The sequence below is a fragment of the Pristis pectinata genome, chromosome 12, assembly GCF_009764475.1.
Source record: "Pristis pectinata isolate sPriPec2 chromosome 12, sPriPec2.1.pri, whole genome shotgun sequence".
Classification (NCBI taxonomy): domain Eukaryota; kingdom Metazoa; phylum Chordata; class Chondrichthyes; order Rhinopristiformes; family Pristidae; genus Pristis; species Pristis pectinata.
The window spans coordinates 1235985-1260789 of record NC_067416.1 but is presented as its reverse complement, the minus strand read 5'-3'; the positions used below and the strand labels follow the sequence as shown (position 1 = coordinate 1260789).

At 49.3% G+C, this 24805-nt stretch overlaps 2 protein-coding genes across 2 annotated transcripts in view; one reads left to right on the top strand and one right to left on the bottom strand.

Moving 5' to 3' along the window:
• The window catches only part of cfap43 (cilia and flagella associated protein 43), a 28716-nt gene extending 19611 nt beyond the window's left edge, over positions 1-9105 (top strand). Inside the window, exons 14-18 of the mRNA XM_052027663.1 lie at positions 298-457; positions 2384-2548; positions 3151-3231; positions 6630-6783; positions 8787-9105. Coding sequence (XP_051883623.1) covers positions 298-457; positions 2384-2548; positions 3151-3231; positions 6630-6783; positions 8787-8950 — 724 coding nt within the window. The 3' untranslated portion in view covers positions 8951-9105. The remainder of the gene's footprint in view (positions 1-297; positions 458-2383; positions 2549-3150; positions 3232-6629; positions 6784-8786) is intronic.
• Positions 9106-11883: 2778 nt separating this feature from the next.
• On the bottom strand, positions 11884-22539 carry sfr1 (SWI5-dependent homologous recombination repair protein 1). The gene is made up of 4 exons (XM_052027661.1): positions 22326-22539; positions 16778-16896; positions 15250-15696; positions 11884-12232 (listed from the first exon to the last, which is right to left on the bottom strand). The coding sequence occupies exons 1-4, from the start codon at positions 22537-22539 to the stop codon at positions 12044-12046; spliced, it is 969 nt and encodes a 322-aa protein (XP_051883621.1). The 3' UTR covers positions 11884-12043.
• Positions 22540-24805: the final 2266 nt, after the last annotated feature.

Below are 24805 nucleotides of genomic sequence, written 5' to 3'. Positions count from 1 at the left end.
AGAGTGCAGAGGAGATTTACCAGGATGCTGCCTGGATTGGAGAGTATGTCTTATGAGGATAGGTTGAGTGAGCTAGGGCCACAACCGCTGTACCACTGTGTTGCCCATAATCCCAGGTGACCGTGCAGTGCAGAAACTGCAAACAGGAGTTGTGTTTCCTGGAATTTAGGTTTGGGGATGGGAATGAAGTTTTCAAGATATTAAGGGGAACTGATCGGGCAGAAGCTGTTGGCACCTGTTGTAGACTCGTGGTCTCAATGCCAGGATAAACCTCTCTCCACTCCTCTCCCTGAGCAGTCTGCGCGAGATCAAGTCACAGTTCCAGCTGAATCTGATGCTACAACTGGTGTTGAAGCAAGGCCAGGTGGAGGTGCAGAGTGACGACTTCATCTCCGACTATTCCAGCTCCATCCTCCTGCACAAGGGCGTCGTGGAGGATCTGAACAACACCATTCAGGTGAGGGGCCAGCAAGCCCACAGACCCACTGCAGAGTGCCTGCCCTGCTAGAGAGAGATGGTTTAAACAGAACCACAGAATGCCCACCATCTGAGCAGCTTGTGTGAAGGGAACAGTCAGGGAGCAGTGTGGGGAGGTAAAGCTGCTCTCCAGTGCCTCCTGCTGATTGGCCATTAGCAGAGCCATGAAGACCATCCATATACCTGACCAATCTGCTGGAAATCTTTCCAGAGGCATCCATTAGAACAGGAGGAGACTGTTCAGCTCTGCCCACCTCTGTCAGATCACTGCTGACCTTTGGCTCACTCACTCCACCCCAGTTCCATTTCCTTAATTCTCTTGCCATAAAAAATCTGTCAGTCATGGTTTTAGAATTTCTGATTGACCCTCAGTCCCTGTTTATACTCAACAGGTCAGGCTGCAGCTAATGTTTCAAACCAAAATGTTAAACTCCATTCCCCTTCCCACACATGCTACCTGGCCTGCTGAGTAGTTCCAGCATTTTCTGTTTTTATTTTAGATTTCCAGCATTCTCAGCTTATTTGATTTTTAGCTGTCCCAGATTTCCAGTGCCCTTTGTGTCAGGATGCCTGAACACCCAGGCTCCAATTGCCACGATCTGCCCCCTTGCTCTGGACTTCACCCCAGGAAATAGTTTCTCTCTCTCCTATCAAATCTTGTTAAAGCTTACTATATTACACTTTAATCCTTGATCAAATAAAGATTAAGCATTCCAAAAATAGAAAATAAACTATAAATGCAGAAAATATAAAATAAAAAGAGAGAATACTGAAAACACTCAGCGGGTCAGGCAGCGTTGTTGGATGTTTGCAGCATTTTCTAATCTTTAGATTTCCAGCAGCAGCAATAGAAGGGTTAGCTATGGAGAAATCTCCTGATGCATCCAAGGTTCCTGAGGGAAGGGAAGGTGATAATTGTGGAGACATTGGCTTTAATCTTTCAGGATTTGTAGATATCAGGATAGTGCCCAAGGGCTGGAGAACTGCAAATGATGCACCTGTATTGAACAAGTGTGCAAGGGTAAACCCGACAACTACAGAGCCACCTGTTTAACTTTGGCAATCAGGAAACTTTTAGAATTGGTAATCAAGGGCAGAATTAGCAGTTGCTTGGACATGCGAAGCAATTAAGGAATGCCAGCTCAAATTTGTTAAAGGTACATTATGTGTAACTAACGATAGTTTTTTTGATGAAGCAATAGGTTCAATGAGTGAAATGCAGTTGGAGAGATGTATAAAACTTGATAAATACTAGGTTTCTCATCAAGATTGAAGCCCATGGAAGGATGTTATGATGGACCTTTATAAACATTGATTTAGCCACAATTGGAGTGTTGTGCTCAGTCCAGGGAAGGAGAGTACAGAACAGGTGAACTAAATTTATTCCAGGGATGAGGGACATTGGTTATGTACATAGACTGGAGAAGCTGGGGTGGTTCTCTGTAGAACAGGGGAGGTTACAAGGGGATCTGATGGGGTAAGTATAATCATGAATGGTATGAACAGAGTGTTCAGAGAGAGACACACAAATGCTATAAATATAAAGCAGGTCAGGTAGCATCTACCAATCTGAAAAGTTAATAGTGTTTCCCTCTCCACAGATGCTTCCTGACCAGCTGAGCGTTTTCTGTTTATACTTCATATTTCCAGATGGAGAGAAACTGTTCCCATTGGTGGAGTGGTTAATTATCGGAGGGCACTGGATGAAGGTGATTGGCAGAAAACCAATGTGACATGAAGGATGGATCCATAGATGAGGTGGGGTTGGGACCAATTCACAGAGGAACAGACAGCCAGTAGCCCAATCTCTGCCAGTGAAGGGGGTGGGGGAGAGAAAAGCAAATGGGCTATGTGACTGATAGGTGTGGCTGGGATTCAAGTGTGACCAATGTTTATTGGTGTCCAGCTATTAGGAGAAAAGAAAGTGGCGATTATGGTGGAATGCAAGGACTTCAAGAAAGGAATTGTCCAGTTGGAGTGGGAGTACAAGAAGATGCTGATGCAGATGGATGACTTGCACAACAAGATCCGTGACATCCTCAAATTCAGGATCACCAAACAGGCACAAATGGTAACATGTGGCTCGGAACTGAGGAACCTCAGGAACTGGGGAGCCCTGAACGTGTGGGAATGTTCACCTGACGGGGGCCCAGGGAATGGGGACCTTCACCCATCGGGGAGCCCTGGACATGTGGGAATGTTCACCTGACTGGGAGCGGGGGGTTGCCAGAGAATGGGGACCTTCACCCATTGGGGATCCCTGGACGTGGGAGCGTTCACCGGAGGGGGGGGGGGGGGGGGGGGTGCCTGGGGAACAGGGACCTTCACCCAACAGGGAGCCCTGGACATGTGGGAACATTCACCTGACAGGGGGGCCTGGGGAACAGGGGACCTTCCTTACCCCAACAGTGGGGGTGGCCCGGGGAACAGGGACCTTCCTTCCCCCAATGGTGGGGGGCACCCGGGGAACAGGGAGATGCTCTCGTTAGGGAAACTCAGCCAGTTGGGACCAGGATCCTAGGGCCTGGACATTGAAATCTGAGGTGTTGGGCTCCAGGACAAATGGATTTGGCTTTCGGCATCGTTGAGCCGGTGGGATAGCTGAACGCTCAACAAACAGCCTGTTTACCTAACACATACATACCTAACATCATCTATCTTATTGTCTCCTAGTATCTAAGAGAGGATAATTATGAGGCTCGAGTCAATCAACACATAATGGTAATGGAACAGTCAGTGGAAGGACAGGAGACGGTAAATGAAACAGTACCTTTATATTAAATCTGCTCTCAGTCTCTCCGAAGGCAGTTTCTGGATTGAGGGTGGGATGGAGTGGGGTTGATACTAAAACCTCCAGCAGGACAACTTTAACCAAGGCTCCTCCATTGGGGAGGTGCTGAACAACTTCAACACAGGGCATCTGAGGGGATAAGTTTTTTTATGTACAGTATATATAAACACATCTGGGTGACCCATAAAGAGAAGCCTGAGGTTTGATAAATTATGACACAGATGCAGGGATAGTGGTAGGTTAGCAGTTAAGTTAGTGCACCAGTAATCCCAGGATCTGGACCAATGATCCAGAGGTCAAATCTAAGCACAGCAACTGTGGAAGTTCAATTCAGTTAGAAAACTTTAAAAAAAAACTATTTGTTCATAATGATGACCTCCAAAGCTGGTGGATTGTTGTGAAAACCCTACTACAGGGGAGGAAATCTGCTGTCCTTACCCAGTTTGGTCTACACCCTACTCCAGACCCATCAGTGTGGGCAACCCTGAAATGTCATGGCAAACCACTCAGTCAGAGCAATTAGGCTTGCCACTGATGCCCAGATCTCAGATTGAATATAAACAAGAAGTTATGATGCATCTCTATAGAACTCTGGTTAGGCCACATTTAGAGTATTGCGTGCAGTTCTGGTCACCTCACTATAGGAAGGATGTCGAGGCTTTAGAAAGGGTGCAGAGGAGGTTTACTAGGATGTTGCCTGGATTAGAGGGCATGTGCTATCAGGAGAGGCTGGACAAACTTGGGATCTTTTCTCTGGAGCGGTGGAGGCTAAGGGGTGATCTGTTGGAAGTATGTAAAATTATGAGGGGCAGAGATAGGGTGGACAAGCAATATCTTTTTCCCATTACTGAGCGAGCCAATACCAGAGGGCATGCATCTAAGGTGAGAGGGGGGAGGTTCAGAATGTTTTTCACAGAGGGAGTAGTGGATGCCTGGAATGCGTTGCCTGATAGGGTGGTGGAGGCAAATTCATTGGGGGCTTTTAAGAGGGGCTTGGATGGGCACATGAATGAGAGGAAAATGGAGGGATATGGACATTCTGTAGGTGGGAGGGATTAGCTATGTCGGCACAACATTGTGGGCCGAAGGGCCTGTTCTGTGCTGTACTGTTCTATGTTCTTTGTTCTAAACAATTTCACCTGTAGGAGGGAGACCCCAAAACTTGGGCCACGAAAACAAACCAACAAGGTTCAATGGCAAATTCGAGAGAAACTCCCATGGAACGTTGCAGTTCAGACTGTCATTTTAGTTTGGTTCTTTCAAAGATCAGTCCAGTTGAAACAATTCCATGCTTTGTCCCCATATAAAATGTTGTCTGTATGTACACAGCAAATCAAAAGCTCACCACAAAGCAGCTTGATACCAATGTAAAACTCTGAACCACAAGACATAGAAACCTAACCTTAACCATTTTCAGTACTAAATGATTTCTGGAACTTGCCAAAAGTGGTAGGAAAATAGTGTCATAGAGTTTTACAGCACAGAACAGCCATTTGGCCCAACTCGTCTATGCCAACCAAATTACCTTCCTGAGCCAGACCTGTTTGCCTGCATTTGACCCATATCCCTCTAAACCTCTGTAACTATCCGAACGTCTTTTTATATGTTGTAATTGTACCCACTTCTGCCACCTTACAGCTCATTCCATACACCCACCACCCCGTGTGTGGAAAGAATTGCCTCTCAGGTCCCCTTTAAATCTTTTCCCCTCTCATCTAAAATCTATGCCCTCTAGTTTTAGACTCCTCTACCTTGGGAAAAGGACGGTGGCCATTCACTTTATCTATCGCCCTCATGATTTTATAAACCTCAATAAAGTCGCCCCTCAGCCTCCCATACTCCAGGGTAAAAAATCCCCAGCCTATCCAGCCCTCCAATCCCGGTAACAGTTAAAAACAGTAAAACTTGTAGTCAACTATATGCAAAGCTACAGTTTCCTCTAAGGTATCAGGCAGTGCCCCTTGGCCCAGCCTCACCCACATGCAGGAGTCTGGATACAGCTGATGCGCGATGTCTATTCGCAATCCTACAGTGAGTGTTATTGTTCAGGAAGGCACTCGGCCATCCTGCCCCACTCTGGCCTGTATGTGACTCCAAACACACATTAACTGAAATGGCCTAACCATTAATACCCACGATCTTTGCTGGAATAAATGGAAGAAGTCTCAGTAACTGATGGAGAGCACTCTGACTGGTTGCATCACTGCCTGGTGTGAAGGCTCCAATGCACAGGATCGCAAGAGGCTGCAGAGGGTTGTAGACTCAGCCAGCTTCATTATGGGCACAACCCTCCCCACCATCGAGGGTGTCTTCAAGGGGTGGTGCCTCAAGAAGGCAGCATCCATCACTAAGGACCCTCACTATCCAGGACATGTCCTCTTCGAGTTACTACCATTGGGGATGAGATACAGGAGCCTGAAGACCCACACTCAGTGATTTAGGAACAACTTCTTCCCCTCCGCCATCAGATTTCTGAATGGTCCATGAACATTACCTCATTATTACTTTTTTTTGCGCTATTTATTTTGGCATTTATAGTAATTTTATGTCTTTGCATTGCACTGCTGCTGCAAAACAACAAGGTTCACTACATAAACCTGACTCTGATTTACAGAGAGTGGAGGGGTATGGATCATGTACATGCAGAAGAGATTTGGCTTAATTCGACATTGTGTTCGGTGCAGACATTGTGGGCCAAAGGGCCCGTTCCCATGCTGTATGCATGGCATTTGCAAGTTCTGCCAGTGAGTGTGTGGGTTTCCCTCCGGTTTCATCCAACATCCTAAGGATATTGGGTTGGCAGGTTAATAAGCTGCAGTAAATTTTCAGCATGTAGGTGAGTGGTAGAGTCTGCTGTTTGGGGTGGGGCAGGGAGAAGGGGAGGGGGGAGGGAGTTGATGGGAATGTGGGGAGAATAAAAATGAGAATGATATGGGGCACAAGTCTGTGGGCCAAAGGACCTGTTTCCTGCTGTGTGACTCTGTGAAGATATTTCCCAAGTAGTAAACATACTCAGCCGGATTCCTAAAGATTAGATATAAAGTCGAAACACACAGTGAAATACATCCTTTTGCGTCATGTTCTGGGGTCAGCCCAAGTGTCGCCACGCTTCTGGCACCAACATATCATGTCCACAACTTCCTAACCTGCACATCTTTGGAATGTGGGAGGAAACCAGAGCACCCGGAGGAAACCCACGCAGTCACAGGGAGAACGTACAAACTCCTTACAGACAGTGGCCGGATTTGAACCTGGGTCGCTGGTGCTGTAAAGCATTATGCTAACCGCTACACTACCGTGCCTGCTAAAGTTTCCCCAAAGTATCATCAATGTTTGTCACTTTGTACTTTACCTTCTGCAGTTTCATGACAAAGTTATTCTCCAGAAAGGAGACGACATCAAAAAACTGGAGAAGCAGATTTCACAGCTAAAGCGGGAAATCAAGGTGATGGATCAACTGTTGAAAGAACAGCGCATCTCCATCAGTGAGAGGCAACATGTCCAGGGAATGACCAGTGAGTAGAAACTGAAGTAGTGTTGGTTGTTAGAGCAGTGAGCTTAAAAGACACACAGGTCAGAACCCACCTCATCTGAACCTACCAGAGGTAATGCACAAACATCTGATCCCATGGCACAGGTAGAAGGGTACACTTGGCTTCAGAGAAATTGTATAAATACTTTGAATGGAAAACTTAGTGCATTTGAGGTGAGAGACAGTGGACCGTGGGTCAGCTCTTTCCAAGAACTGACACAGCATGGCTGGAATAGAAAGGGAAAACTGTGTTTATAAAACACCTTGCCACATCTTCCAGAAATAGAGGAAGATGATGTACCCAGTTAAAATGCCAATGTCCACCACAAGAGTCCAAACAGGAGGTAAAAAAACAGTGGGATGGAGGGGTAGGCAGGGCAGAAGTAAAAGGGTAGGGAGGCTCCTGTGGTGTACACAGGAGGGGTCACATACCATGCGCTATTACTGTATTGTAGGCTCTGTAATTGGACAGTTGCTGGGATTGAGAGAGGAATTTTAGGGCAGTTAGAGAATAAAATAAAATGCTCAGATCCATCCTTGTTAGATCCAAAGTGAACAACCTTATCTGCACTGCCTTCATTGAAATCCATTTGCTATCTAACAGCTTGCATTTGGTGATCAGGGGTGAAACGATGGCCATCTGAGCTGACTTCAAAGGAAATTTTCCAGACCCGTGTCAGGAGTTTGTACCATTAGTTGCTTCCAGACATTGTTTAAGGGAAACTGAACATCCGATGATAGAAGCACAAGAGAGTGCAGATGACCCCCCCCCCCCCCCCCCCACATTACAGTTATTCAGGCTATGGAAATTCACCTTTAACAAATCATTACCCAAAAATTTGAGAGAGTGAATAAAATTCACTCTCAGGGAATTATATCAACACATTTTTTGTCCACCTTGTGTTTCTTGACAATGATGCAGCTTCACGTTAGAGATGCAATGCAGCCCATTTTCTAGGAACACTCTAGCAAAACAGGATTAAAAGCAGACTGGTGAACAGGTCCTCCCCAGTTTACGAATGCCCAACTTATGTAGAGCCCGTACATAACGAGGGAGTGTTCAGGAGACTGGCAGGATGGATTTGCTGGCTGCTGTGGGACTGCAGGCATCTCCTGCCACCTGGGAACTCAGTTCATGGCCACATTTCTGACTTGTGAACTGTTTGGGTAATGAACAGTTCTCAGGAACAGAACGCTGCCAATAACCTGGGGAGGGCCTGTAATGATGATGAACACTGATCATTTTGCCTCCATTACAAGCACAAAATCTTTGTTCTTTTTATGTTTCACCTATGCAAATTATGTTTCTGCCTATTTTAATGACTTTGGTAAACTTGCATACTTTGCTCCATCTTGTCACCTAAACAATTAATAGTGAAGAGTTGAGGCCCCAGCTCATACTCCTAAGGGCCTCCCAAAGTCAGCTGGCAAATTCATACTTACTGCCCCACTGTTTGTGTGCTGCCACTTGGTCAAATTCCAAAACAGGCTAGTAATTTGCTGCAAGTTCCAACTTTACCTAACAATCCCTTCAGAGGGACTTAAACACCTTCTGCAATTCCATACAAGAAATATTTACAAACGTTCCCATCTAAGAAGAGGTGAAATAAGTTTATCAGATTCAACAGGCATGACTCTCGGCTGAAAATGTAAGTAGTCACTATGACTGATTATATATTAATTTCCCAACAATGGACGTTAGGCTGGCTGGTCTGTAGCTACCCAGTGTTGCCCTCTCACCCTCTGATAGGGAAAAGGATCCCCCATTGAGAAAACGTTGGAAGATTACAATTATCAATCCTGCCCTGGGAGTCAGACCTGGTGCCAAATGTCAGAAGGCAAATGTCACTGACTGCTCTTGGCCTACCCCTGGTTCTGGAAGACACCTACATGTAATCAGTCAGAGATAGAGTCATGTTCTGAGCAGTAAACATGTTCATTCTCAGGGCACGTGCAGACAGTGGCTGATTCTTCTTTCTCTGTTAGGTATGGTCAAACCAGAAGAAGATGCCCGTGCTCGCTTCAAGGAACTGATGCAGCACAAGAGGTTGGTGGAACTGACTAGGGCCCAAGCTGATGACATTACTACCCTGAGGAATGAGCTAGAGAAACAGCGCATGAGAACATTTCCAGTGCTGACAGAGAGATAGGGACAAACTTACAATTAAACCACTTTTGCTTCTGATCTTCAGAATGAAATGCTAAATGCCTAGCTTTTTCAAGATTTAATACAAATCTAGACAATTCAGATGCAATTGCTGTTCTATTTAAAATTTGTTTTCATACAAAATAAAGATGTTTGTTTTTCTCAGTTTGTACAGTGTAGTATGAGCCACTCCTTCAAAGTATGCTGTGTCACCTGAAGAACTTTCCCAGTCACTCCACCCACAGCAAACATTTCTACATAGCTCAGGCAGATGCTTTTGTGTTAGTGAGAAGAACAGTCAATGTCCACTTTCTCTTCTCGGACACTATCTGACCTGGATGTTTCCAGCATTTTGTGCTTTTACTTCAGATCTCCAACATCGACAATGTTGCTTTACTAAGCAGCTCTACATAACTCCTGTAGCAAAAACACTGTCAGCTTGGTACGAGGCAGGTCAGTGATAAATCACAAAGCACATATTTAATCATGTGTGTTCAGCTTGAGAGGGACACAGTTCAGCTGGAAGCTAAAGTCTTGAACTTAAAACTAATCACCTAGTTATGAGGGAGAATCGTCCAAGGTTGATCGGGAAATTAGATTTAAAGGTTTGCCACTAAATAAACAATAACAAGTGTTTAAAGAAATATTTCAAAATTCTCAACAAATCAACATTCCATTGAGAATAAAACTCCAAAGGAAGTGATACATCTGTGACTAAAAGATCAGTCTTAGAGAAAACAGGAGCAAGAGTAGACCAATCGTCCTTTCAAGCCTGCTGCACCATTGTGATCATGGCTGATCATCCAAATTCAGTCCCCAGTCCCAGCTTTCTCCCTATATCCCTTGGTCCTTCTAGCACTAAAAACTCCTTCTCAGATATATTCCATGGTTTGGCTTCAACCACGTTCCGTGATGGAGAATTCCATAGGTTCCCCACTTTGAAGGTGAAGAAATTTCTCATTTCAGCCCAACAAGACATCCCTAATCCTCAGACTGACCCCCTGATCCTGGACTCACCCACAATCAGGAACATCTTTGCCGCATCTAATCTATCCAGTCCTGATAAAATGAGATCCCCTTTCTTTGATCCAAAGTCTAATGACTAAAGTCTATATTCACATTTGTCCACATTATACTGCACATCCATGCATTCTGCCCAATCCATCAGTCTGGAGCTTTTCTGCATCCTCCTCAAAGCTCACACCCACCCCAACCTGGAAATATTACATCTAATTCCCTCATCTAAATCACTAATGCACATCATGAATAGCTGGGACCAAAGAACTAATCCCTGGGGTACCTGAGTAGTCTGCCTGGAACTTGGGAAAAACACCAATTCATTCCTGACCTTCATTTCCTGTTGACCAACCTTCACTCCACGTCAGTACCCTACCCCCAATCTGTGCTTTAATTTTGCATGCTAATCTACGAGGTTCTCTCTCATCTGTTCTGTCAATTACATCTTTTTTTAAAAATTCCAGCTTCATTTCCTCTTCATAAATTCATATTGATTTTATTCAAACCTGTTCCTGTTTCCCAAGTGACTGATGTTACATTTCTTATCATGAGCTCCAGCATTTCCCCACCACCGATGTCAGGCTAACTGTAATTCCCCATTTTCTTTCTTTTTGTTTTAAGTAGTGGGGTCACATTAACTATCTTCCGGTCTACTGTAACTGTTCCAGAGTCTACAGAACTTTGGTAAAGCATCAGCAATGCATCTTGTCGCGACTTCCTAAGTATTCGGAGGTGGATTATCAGGCCTTGGTGATTTATTGGCTTTCAACCCCACCAATTTCTAAGTCCATTTCCCCACTAAGTACCAATTTCATTCAGTCCCTCTGTCTCACTACCTCCTGTATTCCCCAACATTTCTGGGAGATTATTTGCATCCTCCTTTGTGCAGGCAGAACCAAAGTCCATGTTTAATTGCTTTGCCATTTCTTTGTTCCCTGTTATAAATTCCCCTTTTCTGACTGTAAGGGATCTACATTTGTTTCCACCAATCTTTTCTCTTTGCAGATCTATAGAAGGTTTACCATCAGCTTTGATATTCTCTGCAAGCTTACTCAATTTTCCCCCACTTGATCAATGCTCTCATCCTTTTAACCTCTCCCAGTCCTCAGGTTTGCTGCTTTCTCTTGCCATTTTATATTTCTCCTCCTGATCTAATACTGCCCCTAATTCCTGTTGAGCCACCTTGCTTTTTGCATCCACAGGAATGAACAATTGTTGTAATTCATACCTGTTGTCTTTAAAAGCTAGCCATTGCCCAAATACCATTAACCCTTTAAATAATGCTTCCCAATCCATCACAGCCAACTCCTGCATCATACTTCCTTTTATTTAAATTAATTCCCAATATTCATCTTAATAAAGATTTCTAATAAAAGCTGAAGTTGCATTTTGGCAGCATATGTCGTTAGCTAGGATTGCACTTGGTAATGTTTTATTGAGCTTAACAGTGACCTGCAACTATAATTCCTGCAGAGGGTTAGGGTCACTCTATTTATTGTATCCAAGTGATCTTCCCCAGTTCCATCCTGTGAACAGCATGAAGCTCAATAATCACGGCTGCTTTCCCACTCCTTTCACTGATCTCTCACTCCCTGCACTCCTCCCTCTCTGCTCCTCAGCTAGTAAAGTCACCAATGAAATGTACAACTTTGCATTGTTTGCTGCTCATATTCCCTGCTGTAAAATCTTCAGGGGTCTTTGCTGAGAAACGCTGCCTGGTATGAAGAACTTTCAAGTGATCCTGGAAGACCACCGGGCAAGGCAACTGGCCAATCCACAAAAAGCAAGATGCCACCTTCCCCACTACTATCTGGACAACTGCAGAAGCATCAGCAACAGCTGCAGAAGGGTCTACAGCACACAGCACTGCATTTTTGCTCAAAACAGAAAAAGCACAATGGCAAGTTTCAGAAAATAAAAACAGGACACACTTAGAACCCAGTGGAGCAGTCTTTATAATAAAGCATGTCTCGTAGTAGCACAGAACACATGAGGTTGCAGGATAAATGAAGGCTTACATCTCAGTTCTGGTTGTTGTATTGTCGTGATGTGGCTGCCGATTCTCAGGACAGGAGTCATCTCATGTATCTGTGAAGTCCTCTTCAAACCTGTTGTAATGCAGGAGTCGATCTTCCACGGCCAAGCTGTCTATGAGCTGAGTGAGAGTGGGCTTGCTATCAGTAGAAAGGGCCAGCTGAAGTTCGTAAAGCAAAGTTTGGCTACTCTTCCTCCATTTTTCTATCAGCAACCCCAATTCTGCCAAATTATTCTGAAAGAAACATCAGAATTTTAATGTTGGCAAGTTATTGAGAAAGGTACAACGTCCCTGCCTAAGGTGCAATATGTTAGTAATTGAAAATTATCCAAAATACACATCTGAATATGCATTGAACAGACCAAGTAGCAGAGGGTTTAATTTCTTAGCACTGTTCCTTCCTTAACTTGGAAATGCAAGATCAGGCTCTTTAATCATTATTCTGTGATGCCAGAATGGAGCCTGACAGTCAACAGCAGGAGTAGTCCCTACAAAACAAAGCATCCATTTTAATTGCATCACTCAAGACCTGAATTGGTCTCTATCTGTTCTCACGACTGGCCCTGTCCCATCCTCTGAGCAAGAGCAACCCTTTGTTAAGGAGATCTTACTCAACTGCCACCATCCCCAAAGAACTTCAAACCCTGTGATGGGCACATTGTTCAAGCAAAGGCTTTAAAAACCTTAAATCACATGAGAAATACTACTTCTAGATCAAATTCATCACATGACAGCTGACACCAAGGATTATCTACAAATTGCTCCCCTGTAGATAATGCCAACACTAATAAATTCAGACATCCAGCAACTTTCATCACTTTATCAGTTAAAGATCTTAAGGTTCAGTAACAGCCAGAACACAAGCTGGGTCTGACAAATGACATTTAATGCAGCGTCATTATAGGGAAGCAATAGATGCAGAAGTGCAACGGAAAAGTGACATGGAAATGGGCAGAATCTGTTCTCTGCCATTGCCCCAGTCCAAGTGCCCAATCTCACCAGATCTTATTTTCACACCCTGCAGGATAGTGGCAATCATGGCCAAGTACAAGCTGTTGTGGTACAGAGCCCAGAAAATATAAAGTCAATCCAGTGAGATGCATGAAAGAAAATAGAATGTGGCTCAGTACAGCCAAGTCGCCACTGTTCTAATCTACAATGAAGGGCACCATGGGTACAATGGGTATTTTGTCCTGGTCTAATCTGGCCCTATCAAAATCACCAATGATACCTTACATGACAGTCAGAAATCATTTCTATCTTTGTCAACCCAAAAACAGCCTTTGTCACAGCTGACCACACACCAACCTCCACTGGAACCCCACTCATTGCCTTTCATCCTCAGCCATCCAATGGTGACTAGAAAATCACTCATAATGACTTTTAATCCATTCCTCACCCTCGCCTCTGGACCTCCCAAGGATCTATTCTTTGCCCCCTCCTACTTCTTACCTACATTCCATCTTTGCATCATCCAAAAACAGCTTCAGTTTCTACTCTAACATGACATCCAGCTTTAAGGAAGCTCCACATCTCCATAACTCATCTGACATCCAGGAATGAATGAGCAGAAAATCCCTCCAAAACATTGGAACGAGTAGACCACTGCCTTTGGTTCGTTACAAACCGCATTTTCCAGCCACTGGTTCCATTCCTCTCACCAGCAGCCATCTGAAGCTGAAACAAACTGTCACAACCTTGGCATCATATCTGATAGAACATAGAACAATTACAGCACAATTCAGGCCCTTCGGCCCACAAAGCTGTGCCGAACATGTCCCTACCCTAGAAATTACTAGGCTTACCCATAGCCCTCTATTTTACTCAGCTCCATGTACCGATCCAACAGTCTCTTGAAAGATCCTATCGTATCCGCCTCCACCACAATTTCCGGCAGCCCATTCCACGCACTCACCACTCTCTGAGTAAAAAAACTTACCCCCGACATCTCCTCTATATCTACTCCCCAGCACCTTAAACCTATGTCCTCTTGTGGCCATCAATTCAGCCCTAGGGAAAAGCCTCTATCTAACCTACCAATACCTCTCATCATCTTATACACCTCTATCAGGTCCCCCCTCATCCTCCGTCTCTCCGAGAAGTGGCCAAGTTCCCTCAACCTGCTTTCATGAGGCATCCTCCGCATCCCAGGCAACATCCTTGTAAATCTCCTCTGCACCCTCTCTATGGCTTCCACATCCTTCCTGTAGTGAGGCAACCAGAACTGAGCACATTACTCCAAGTGGGGTCTGACCAGGGACCTATATAGCTGCAACAATACCTCACGGCTCCTAAATTCAATTCCCCGATTGATGAAGGACAATACACCATATGCCTTCTTAACCACAGAGTCAACCTGCACTGCCACTTTGAGCGTCCTATGGACTCGGACCCCAAGATCCCTCTGATCCTCCACACTGCCGAGAGTTCTACCATTAAGACTATATTCCACCAACATACTTGACCTACCAAAATGAACCACTTCACACTTATCTGGGTTGATCCCAGGTTAAGTTTCAAATCTCAAATCCATGCCTTCACTAAGACCACTTATGCCCATCTCTACAACCCAACTCCACTCCTGCCTCAAGTCATCTACTTTTGTTATCTCTAGCCTTAAGCAACATATTCCTGACTGTCTCCCTCACGTGACTCTGTAAACCTGAGGTACTCTCAATGACCTAACTCACAACAATTCTCACTCATCCACAATCCCTGTGCTCACTGACCTACGCGGCACCCAGAGAAGTGTTTAAAGCTGTCATCTTCCCCTAATTTACCCCCATTTCCGTGATCTCTGCATTTCCCCAATACTTTTTCATTTTCATCGCAGAACTAATTATCCCACCACTGGCAGCTTGGCATTCAGCTGCCTGGGCCCCAGGCTCTGGAATTCCCTCCCTAAATCTCCTGCCCCTTTCTCCTCCTCTGACACTTCTTAAAACATACCTCTATGCCTATGGCCAAACTTTTGATCATGTTTAGGACCCAATGTGGCTCTGGCTCAATTTTTTAATTTGATAATGCTCTCATGATGCACCTTGGGTTGTCTTTGCTACAATCAGGGTGCCATGCCAGTAACAGTTGTAGCATTTGGGGTGGGGTGGGGGAGTGAAAGCTTGTGTCCTAGTTTTAATGGAGCTCAGACTAACAAGGTATGAATAGAATTGCTGGGTTTCCAACATGCCGTGGGGTGAACTGTCACGTGGAACGTACCCAGGAATCAACAGTCAGTAGGGCCGACCACCTACCTTTGCCCTGTACATCTGAACCATTTTCAACCTGCGAAGAAGCTCCTCTTTCTTTTCCACTTCTCTTTGAAGTCTATCCTTTTCCTCAAGTAGCTCCTGCTGTTCAGCACTCACTGTCACTGGATAATGTCTTGGTGACTTGGCAGGAGTCCAGGCATTTCGCAAGGCTGCTTGGGAGGGTCCTGGACGCAACCCCTCCCCCTCTGCACCCATCTCATGCCATTCATCCACTGCCTTCTTGCGAGGGCTCTCAGTCTTCATGTTCACACCACTGCCAGCAGCAGGAGTTTCAGCTGTAAGCTGGCTGATACCCAGGTCTGTACCAGTCTCTGAATTCTCCTCGCCCTCACCCTCACAGTCAACCTTTAATCGCTTTGGCACAATGAAAGGAGCATTAAAGGAACGCCGTGTTTTCTTCAGCCGCTCCCGGAGACTGGCACTCATTGGCTAACAGAGGAGGCAATAAAATAAATAGTAATAGGTTTGTAACTAATTTGTCATTGTACCTTCTCCTATTATGCACCTTCAGATTGTGGTCCCCAACCTTCATAAAGTCAGTCATGCATCAGTAGTGGACTCTCAGCTCCAAGTGAGAAGGTTGCTATCCCACTACAGAAAATTGAATGCAAAATCCACTCCACTGCAGCACTGAGGAAAGTCTGCACTGTCTGAGGGCCACTACCAAAGGTGCAATGCACTGTTGGGGGAAGTACTGTTGCACAAGGACATTCAGAGCAACAGTCTTGATGGACAGTTCTGAAGGAGTGCCTCACTGTCACAGAAGCAGTACTGGTGCAACATCAGAGAGGCCATAGTTTGGATGAGATATTGACCCTATCCTAAAAGATCCAATGGAATTATTTTAGAGCAGGGTGTTCTCCCCAGTGACTTGTGGGGCCAACACTTATCCCTTCCTCAATGTACCCACAGATTGAACCAGTGGAGAGAGAAACACTGTCAACTTTTCATCTGGTGAAGGGTCTTCGACCTGAAACATTGAATGTTTCTCTCCTCACTCAGGCTGCTTGACCTGTTTAATGCTTCCAACATTCTCTAGTTTTGTCTCAGATTTATAGATCTGCAGTTTGTTGGTTCAATTATCAACAGATTATTTGGTTATTTTCATTGTTTTTGTGGAAGCTTGCTGTTTCCTACGGTGTCCAAATATCAAAAGACACTAAACAGCTGTAAAGCGCTATGGGACATCAAGTTCACGAAAGCCACAACAAGTTTTGGCAGCAGTGGGATTTACAAATTCCTATCCAAAATGTTCCCTTTTCAGGAATGTTATTGCAGGGAGCTACCAGGCATTAATGCACAGGAGCAGGGAAATGCAGATAATGAAATGGATGACGTCTCACAACATGGGCTTCATTCAAGAGCGAGAGGAGCACTGGCCAGAAGCTGCAGGCCAATCGCATTGACAACAAGACCTGTGAACGTTCGTTCCTTGCGCAAGTTGTAGTTATGTCAGAACTGCATAAGGAGGCTGCTAACTTGCATTGAGATTTCAGTGTTTGACACTCACTGTTTTTACCACTGTGTTGGTATGAACTGGGGTTTGAATACTTGTGCTGAATTGATCCACAGACGAAGACTCACATGGTGAACCAAATGTTGTACTCTCCATTCTTGCACGCTGTTCCTCTACAATATAACAACACAAATCAGGTTTACACAGCAGTCCTGTACAACAGGGAGTACAATCCACACTGAGAGACAGGGCTGTTATGATGGAGACTGGAACACTGGCTACTGTTAGGTCAGGTATAACTCACCGGGTAAGCATAAAGTTCATGCTCCTTCCTTAAAGGAGTCCTCTGGAACTTCGCCTACATGGCACTGAGGGGACCAAAATAATGTACACCTTACTCTCCTGATGCCTTTCACCCTCAGATTTCCATCTCTTAATTTGAATGTTCCTCCAACTTCTGACCTCATCCCATCCTTTCTCAGATCCTTACATCCTCTCAAGTCTCTGGGTGTGTCTACCATGCTCCCGCTCACATCCCCGCAAGGCAAAAGCAGTTACTCCAGATAGCCACTGTCTCCCACCTCTCCCTATGCCCATGCCTGGGATCCCATCTTTCTTGTCGCAATACTGAACTCAATAAGCTTCCCCCTGCAGTAGAGCCTATTAACAGGACCAATAACAAACAATTCAACCCACATATCTCCACTTCAGATCCAAGACCAGCCAACATCAGATGCAGTGTGCAGAATTCATTTGCATATACTCAAAGACCAGCTCCAAGTCACAATCGATTCATTCAATGAAGCAGACGCAAGGATTGACAGCCTCTACTTCAGGAGCCTTAGACCTGATATCCACAAAACAAAGGTCCTCTAGCCAATCTGGCCCCTCTGTACAACACTGTGCTCTGACAATAAAGCGCCACAAAGAGTTTCTGGAAAGTGTGGGCCACCTCCCATAACTCAGGATCTATGTCTCAGTAAATCCAGACATCAATGGTGCATTGCACCATCTTCAGTGCACCAGCACATTTTTATCTGACTGGGATAAAACAGTATTTAAAGATCAAGACCTCAAACTCAGCATGAAGTTCCTGGTCTATTGAAGAGCAATGATCCCTGGATCCTTGCACTTCAAGCAAGGAAGGTTGTCAAAGAATACAGCAGGATACAGATCAGTTGGAAATTTGGGAGTTTAACCCAGACAAATGTGAAATGTTGCATTTTGAGAGGTCATATGAAAGAGGAAGGTATGCAGTAAATAGCAGGACCCTTAGGAGCATTGAGGTACAAAGGGACCTTGGGGTACAAGCGCAACGCTTCCTGAAAATGGCAATACAAGGGGATTGGGTATTAAAGAAGGCAATACTTACCATCATCAGTCAGCATTGTCTATAGAAATTGGCAACTCATGTTGCAGCCACATAAAACTTTGGTTTAGCCACATTTGGAGTATTGTGTGCCGTTCTAGCTGTCACATTACAGGAAGATGTGGAGGCTGTGGAGAGGGTGCAGAACAGATTCACCAGGATGTTGCCTGGATTAGAGTGTGTTAGCTATAAGGAGAGGTTGGACAAACTTGGACCGTTTTCTCTGGAGCACTGAAGGCTGAGGGGCAACCTGACAGAGAAGAATATAAAATTATGGGAGGCATAGATAGGGTAGATGGTCAGAGTCTTTTCCCCAGGATGGAAATGTCAAATACCAGCAGGCATAGCTTTAAGGTGAGATGGGGAAAGTTTAAAGGTGACATGTGAGGCAAGTTTTTTGTTTAAACACAAAGTGGTAGGTGCCTGGAACACACTGCCAGGGCAGGTGACAGAAGCAGCTATTATTGCAATGTTCAAGAGGCATTTAGAAGGACACATGAACAATAAGGGAAGAGACAGATACTGACCACGTGTAGGCAGATGGAATTAGTTTAAGGTGACATCATGGTCAGTGTAGATACCGTATGTTGGGGCAAGTGCAGACATATTGAGTCCTGATGAAGGGTCTCAACCCGAAATGCTGACTATTTATTTCCCTCCACAGGTGCTGCCTGAGCTGCTGAGTTCCTCCAGCATTTTGTGTGTGATGTTGGGGCAAGTGGTCTGTTCTTGTTCTGTACTGTTCTGTGTTCTAAGACTTGGGTTACTTGCAGCAGGCACCGCAAAAGGACTGGAGAGAAATCACCAGCCTTTTTGCAAAATTCTCCAAATCCATGGCAGGATAAGTGAACCAACATCAGCATCCACTCCCAGGCAAACACCCCCAGCCTTGAGGCCCCACCTAGATTCAGATGGCTCCCACGTGTAGGTCACGTTGCTCACATTCTTGCAACTAGGTTCCCAAAACAGACACTCTCCTTACTCTGTCTGCAATGGCCATCCTGACCTCCTGAATGCATGACATTGCAGCTCCCTTTCCCATTCCCACACCAACCTGTCAGTCCTTAGCATTCTCCACTGCCAGGCTGAGGCCGAACACAAACCAGAAGAACAGCATCTCATATTCTGCTTGAGTGATTTGGACTGAGTTCTCCAGTTACAGGTAACCTGCACACCATGTGCTCCTTCCTTCCTTTCTCCCTCTCCTTGTTCACCCCTCCTTCCTGCCCACCCCCAGTCACCCAGTTTCCTTCCCTTCCCGCATCTGGTTCCATGTGCCGTCATCCCTCCGTTATCCAGTTCCACATCACCTTCCTTACTCACCAGATTCCAGCATCGACACCCAGGTGGGTGAGGGAACAAAACCCCTCACGGCAACCAGGGGCAAAGGGGAGATGGGGGTGCAGGCAGGCTGAGGGTCTGGGTCACCACCCACCCTCCACCTTCAATCCCCCCAGCCCTCATTCACCCACCAGCCCTCACTCTCACCACCCCCCCAGCCACCACCACCCCTCACCCCACATCCCCCAGCCACCACCACCCCTCACTCTCACCCCCCCAGCCACCACCACCCCTCACTCTCACCCCCCCAGCCACCACCACCCCTCACCCTCACCCCCCACCACCCCACAACCACCACCCCTCACCCCTCTCCTCACTCCCTCACCCTCTCCCCACCCCCCTCCCTCCCTCCCCCCCTCTCTCTCCCTCCCTCCCACCCTCTCTCTCCCTCCCTCCCCCTCCCTCCCCCTCCCCCTCCCTCCTCCCCCCCTCACTCTCCCCCTCCCTCCCGCCCTCCCCCCCCTCCCTCCCCCCTCCCTCCTCATCCCCCCTCCCTCCTCCTCCCCTCCCTCCCTCTCCCCCTCCCCCCCTCCCTCTCCCCCTCCCCCCCTCCCTCTCCCCCTCCCTCCCGCCCTCCCCCTCCCTTCCTCCCTCTCCCCCTCCCTCTCCCTCCCTCTCCCCCCCCCTCTCCCTCCCTCTCCCCCTCCCCCCCGCTCTCCCCCGCCCTCTCCCTCTCCCCCCCCTCCCTCTCCCCCCCTCCCCCTCCCTCTCCCCCCCTCCCTGCCCCTCTACCCCCTCCCTCCCCCTCCCCCACTCCCCCCCTCTCTCCCCCTCCCCTCCCTCCCTCTCCACCCCTCCTTCTCCCCCCTCCCCCTCCCTCCCTCCCCTCCCTCCCCCCTCCCTCCCCCCCCCTCTCCCCCACACTCCCCCTCCCCCCAACTCCCCCTCCACCCCCTCCCCCTCCCCCTCCCCACCCTCCCCCTCCCCCTCCCGCCCTCCCCCTCCTCCCCTCCTCCCCCTCCCCCCCTCCCTCTCCCCCTCCCCCCCTCTCCCTCTCCCCCTCCTCCCTCTCCCCCTCCTCCCTCTCCCCCTCCCCCCCTCCCTCTCCCCCTCCCCCTCTCCCCCCTCCCCCTCCCTCTCCCCCTCCCCCCCTCCCTCCCCCTCCCCCCCTCCCTCTCCCTCCCTCCCCCTCTCTCCCTCTCCACCCCTCCCTCTCCCTCCCCTCCCCCCCTCCCTCCCCTCCCCACCTCCCCTCCCTCCCCCCTCCCCTCCCTCCCCCCCTCCCTCTCCCCCCCTCCCCTCCCTCCCCCCTCTCCTCCCCTCCCTCTCCCCCCCTCCCCTCCCTCCCCCCTCTCCTCACCCCCCATCCCCCCCCTCCCTCTCCCCCCCTCCCTCTCCCCCTCCCCCTCTCCCCCTCCCCCTCCCTCTCCCCCTCACCCTCTCCCCCTCCCCCTCCCTCTCCCCCTCACCCTCTCCCCCTCCCCTCCCCCTCCCCTCTCCCTCTCCCCCTCCCCCTCCCCCCCCTCCCTCTCCACCCTCCCTCTCCACCCTCCCCCCCCCTCTCCCCCTCCCCCCCCTCCCCTCCCTCTCCCCCTCCCACACTCCCCTCCCTCTCCCCCTCCCCTCCCCCTCCCCCCCTCCCTCTCCCCCTCCCCCCCTCCCTCTCCCCCTCCCTCCCTCTCCCCCTCCCCTCCCTCTCCCCCTCCCCCCCCTCCCCTCCCTCCCCCCCCTCCCCCCCCTCCCCCCCCTCCCACCCCTCTCCCCCTCCCACCCCTCTCCCCCTCCCCCTCCCCCCACTCTCCCCCTTCCCCCCCTCTCCCCCTCCCCCACCCTCTCCCCCTCCCCCCTCTCCCCCTCCCCCTCTCCCTCCCCCCTCTCCCTCCCCCCCCTCTCCCCCTCCACCCCCTCTCCCCCTCTCCCCCTCCCTCTCTCCCACTCCACCCCCTCTCCCCCTCCTCCCTCTCCCTCTCCCCCTCCACACCCCCTCCCCCTCTCTCCTCCTCGCTCCACCCCTCTCCCTCTCCCCCTCTCCCCCTCCCCCTCCCCCCCTCTCCCCCTCCCCCCCTCTCCCCCTCCCCCCCTCTCCCCCCCCCCCCTCCCCCCCTCTCCCCCCCCTCCCCCTCCCCCTCTCCCCCTCCCCACCCTCCCCCCCTCCCCCCCTCTCCCTCTCCCCCTCCCCCCCTCTCCCCCCCTCCCCCCCTCCCCCCCCTCCCCCTCTCCCCCCTCCCCCTCTCCCCCCTCCCCCCCTCTCCCTCTCCCCCTCCCCCCCTCTCCCCCCCCTCCCCCTCCCCCCCTCTCCCCCCCCTCCCCCCCCCCCTCCCCCTCCCCCCCCTCCCCCCCCCCCTCCCCCCCTCCCCCCCCTCCCCCCCCCTCTCCCTCTCCCCCTCCCCCCCTCTCCCCCTCCCCCCCTCTCCCCCTCCCCCCCCTCTCCCCCTCCCCCCCCTCCCCCTCCCCCCCCTCTCCCCCTCCCCCCCCTCCCCCTCCCCCCCCTCTCCCCCTCCCCCCCCTCCCCCCCCCCCCCCCCCTCTCCCCCCCCCTCCCCCTCCCCCTCTCCCCCTCTCCCCCCCTCCCCCCCTCTCCCCCCCTCCCCCCCTCTCCCCCCCCCCCCCCCTCTCCCCCTCCCCCTCCCCCTCCCCCCCTCCCTCCCTCCCCCCCTCCCTCCCTCCCCCCCTCCCTCCCTCCCTCCCTCCCCCTCCCTCCCCCCCTCCCTCCCCCCCTCCCTCCCCCCCTCCCTCCCCCCCCCCTCCCCCCCTCCCTCCCCCTCCCTCCCCCCCTCCCCCTCCCCCTCCCCCTCCCCCTCCCCCTCCCCCTCCCCCTCCCTCTCCCCCTCCCCCCTCCCTCTCCCCCTCCCTCTCCCCCTCCCTCTCCCCCTCCCCCCTCCCTCTCCCCCTCCCCCTCCCCCTCCCCCTCCCTCTCCCCCTCCCTCTCCCCCTCCCCTCCGCCGCCCGTTACCATGGCTCCAGCACTCGCACCCACCGTTTCCCGCCCAGCGCCACCTTCCACTGCGCCTGCGCCGGTCCCTCGCGGTGCTCTCTGGGATTTGTAGTCTCAGATCCTGTCTGCGCATGCGCTGCAGGCTCCGGGCTCGTTCTCTGCAGGTTGTGCTCCCTCGGCGCCTGGTTCCTTTGCACACAGCAAGATCCCACAAATAAATGCGATCAGTCATCGACTAATGCCGCACGGTCTCCAGTTCACTGTTATACTGTGTGCAAAGCTGAACGGAGAGCAGAGCCTGCGGAGGGGGCGTTATTTCCTATTTCATCCCCTGGGCACCTCTGGCAGTGCGGCTGTGCCTCAGCACCACCCTGACGGGGCGATGCTCCCTCGGGACTGCCCCTTCACAATGCAGCGTTCATCAGCCTCACCTCACCCACAGCAGCCAAATGGATTCAATATTGGTTTAGCGGGAGAAGCCAGAGAGTGGTAGTAGATGGTTGCCTGTGACTAGTGGTGTACCCCAGGGAGCAGTGCTGGGTCCCTTGCTGTTTATCATCCATGATTTAGATGATAATGTGGTAAACTGGATCAGCAGATTTGTGATGACACCAAGATTGGGGGTGTAGTGGTCAGCGAGGAAGGCTATCAAAGCTTGCAGCGTGATCTGGACCAGCTGGGAAAATGGGCTGAAAATGGCAGATGGAATTTAATGCAGACAAGTGTGAGGTGATGCACGTTAGGAGAACAAACCAACATAAGACTTACACAGTGAATGTTAGGGCTCTGAGGTGTGCGGTAGAACAAAGGGACCTGAGAATACAGATTCATAGTTCCTAGAAAGTGGCATCACAGGTAGATGGGGTTGTAAAGAGAGCTTTTGGCACATTGACCTTCATAAATCAGGGCATTGAGTACAGGAGTTGGGATGTTATGTTGGAAGTTGTATAAGATGTTGGTGAGGCTGAATTTAGAGTATTGTGTGTAGTTCTGGTCACAAGAAAGATATGAATCAGCTTGAAAGTGCGCAGAGAAAATTTACGTGGATGTTGCCGGGACTTGAGGACCTGAGTTATAGGGAAAGGTTGAATAGGTTAGGACTTTATTCCCTGGAGTGCAGGAGAATGAGGGGAGATCTTATAGAGGTATACAAAGTTATGAGGGGTATAGATAGGGTGAATGAATGCAGGCTTTTTCCCCTCAGGTTGGGTGAGACTAAGACTAAAGGTCATAGGTTTAGGGTTAAAGGTGAAATATTTAAGGGGAATCTGAGGGGGAACTTCTTCACTCAGAGGTGGTGTGAGTGTGGAACGAGCTGCCAGTGGAAGCGGTAGATGCGGGTTCAATTGTAAGATATAGAGAGGTTTGGACAGGTACATGGATGGGAGGGGTTTGGAGGGATATGGTCCAGGTACAGGTTGAGGAACTAGGCAGAAGATCAGGTCGGCATGGACTAGAAGGGCCGAAGGGCCTGTTTCTGTACTGTAGTGCTCTGTGACTCTATGACAACAATGCGAAAACTAGACTGAAGAAAAGTTGGATTTGAGAGGCTGAGGGGACGATAAAACGGACGGCCACATTGGACAGTGGGGAACAGTTTTACACATATCCCACGAGACATTTGTGAAACACCAAGGATGGATAGAGGCAAAAGAGATCTCCTGGGAACGAGGAAGGGAGGCAGACTTTAGGTACATGGGGAGCAGAAGAATGCATGATCAGAGGGATTGGGAGAGAAGTTTAAAAAACACAGCTAGGAATCTAAAGAGAAAAGGAATTAAATCATAAGGGAACATAAAACAAAATAAGTATTTTACAGGCTCATCAATAGAAAGAGGAAGGTTGGATGAGAATTGGCTCATTAGTGGACTGGACATTATCTGGAGTAAACACAGGGAAATTACAAAAATATTAACCCATCATTTTACAGGGAGATATATCAGGAGAGGCGGAAGTGACTAATATCGAGGCTAGAGGGGAATAGAGAGTCAGGCTGAGAGACGAGGAGGTTGGAGCTGACCAGAAACGCTGGCACAGACTGGCTATACATCTACATGTAAAAGTCAGGGTGAGAAATTGTGTCCAGTTCTGGTCGCCCCATTACAGGAGGGATGTGGAGGCTTTGGAAAGGGTGCAGAAGAGGTTCACCAGGATGCTGCCTGGAATGGAGTGTTTTATCTACAAGGAGAGATTTGGAGTGGCAGAGGCTGAGGGGGGACCTGATAGAGGTTTCTAACATTATGAAGGGCTTAGAAAGGGTAGACAGTCAGGGTCTTTTTCCAAGGATAGAAATGTCAAATACTAGAGGACGTACATTTAAGGTGAGGGGGGCAAACTTTAAAGGAGATGTGAGGGGCAGGTTCTTTACACAGAGAGTGGTGGGTGCCTGGAACGGGCCACTGGGGATGGTGGGTGGAAGTAGATACACTAGTGGCATTAAGAGGCAGTAAAACAGACACACAATTTGCAGGGAAGGGAGGGATATGGATCATGTGCAG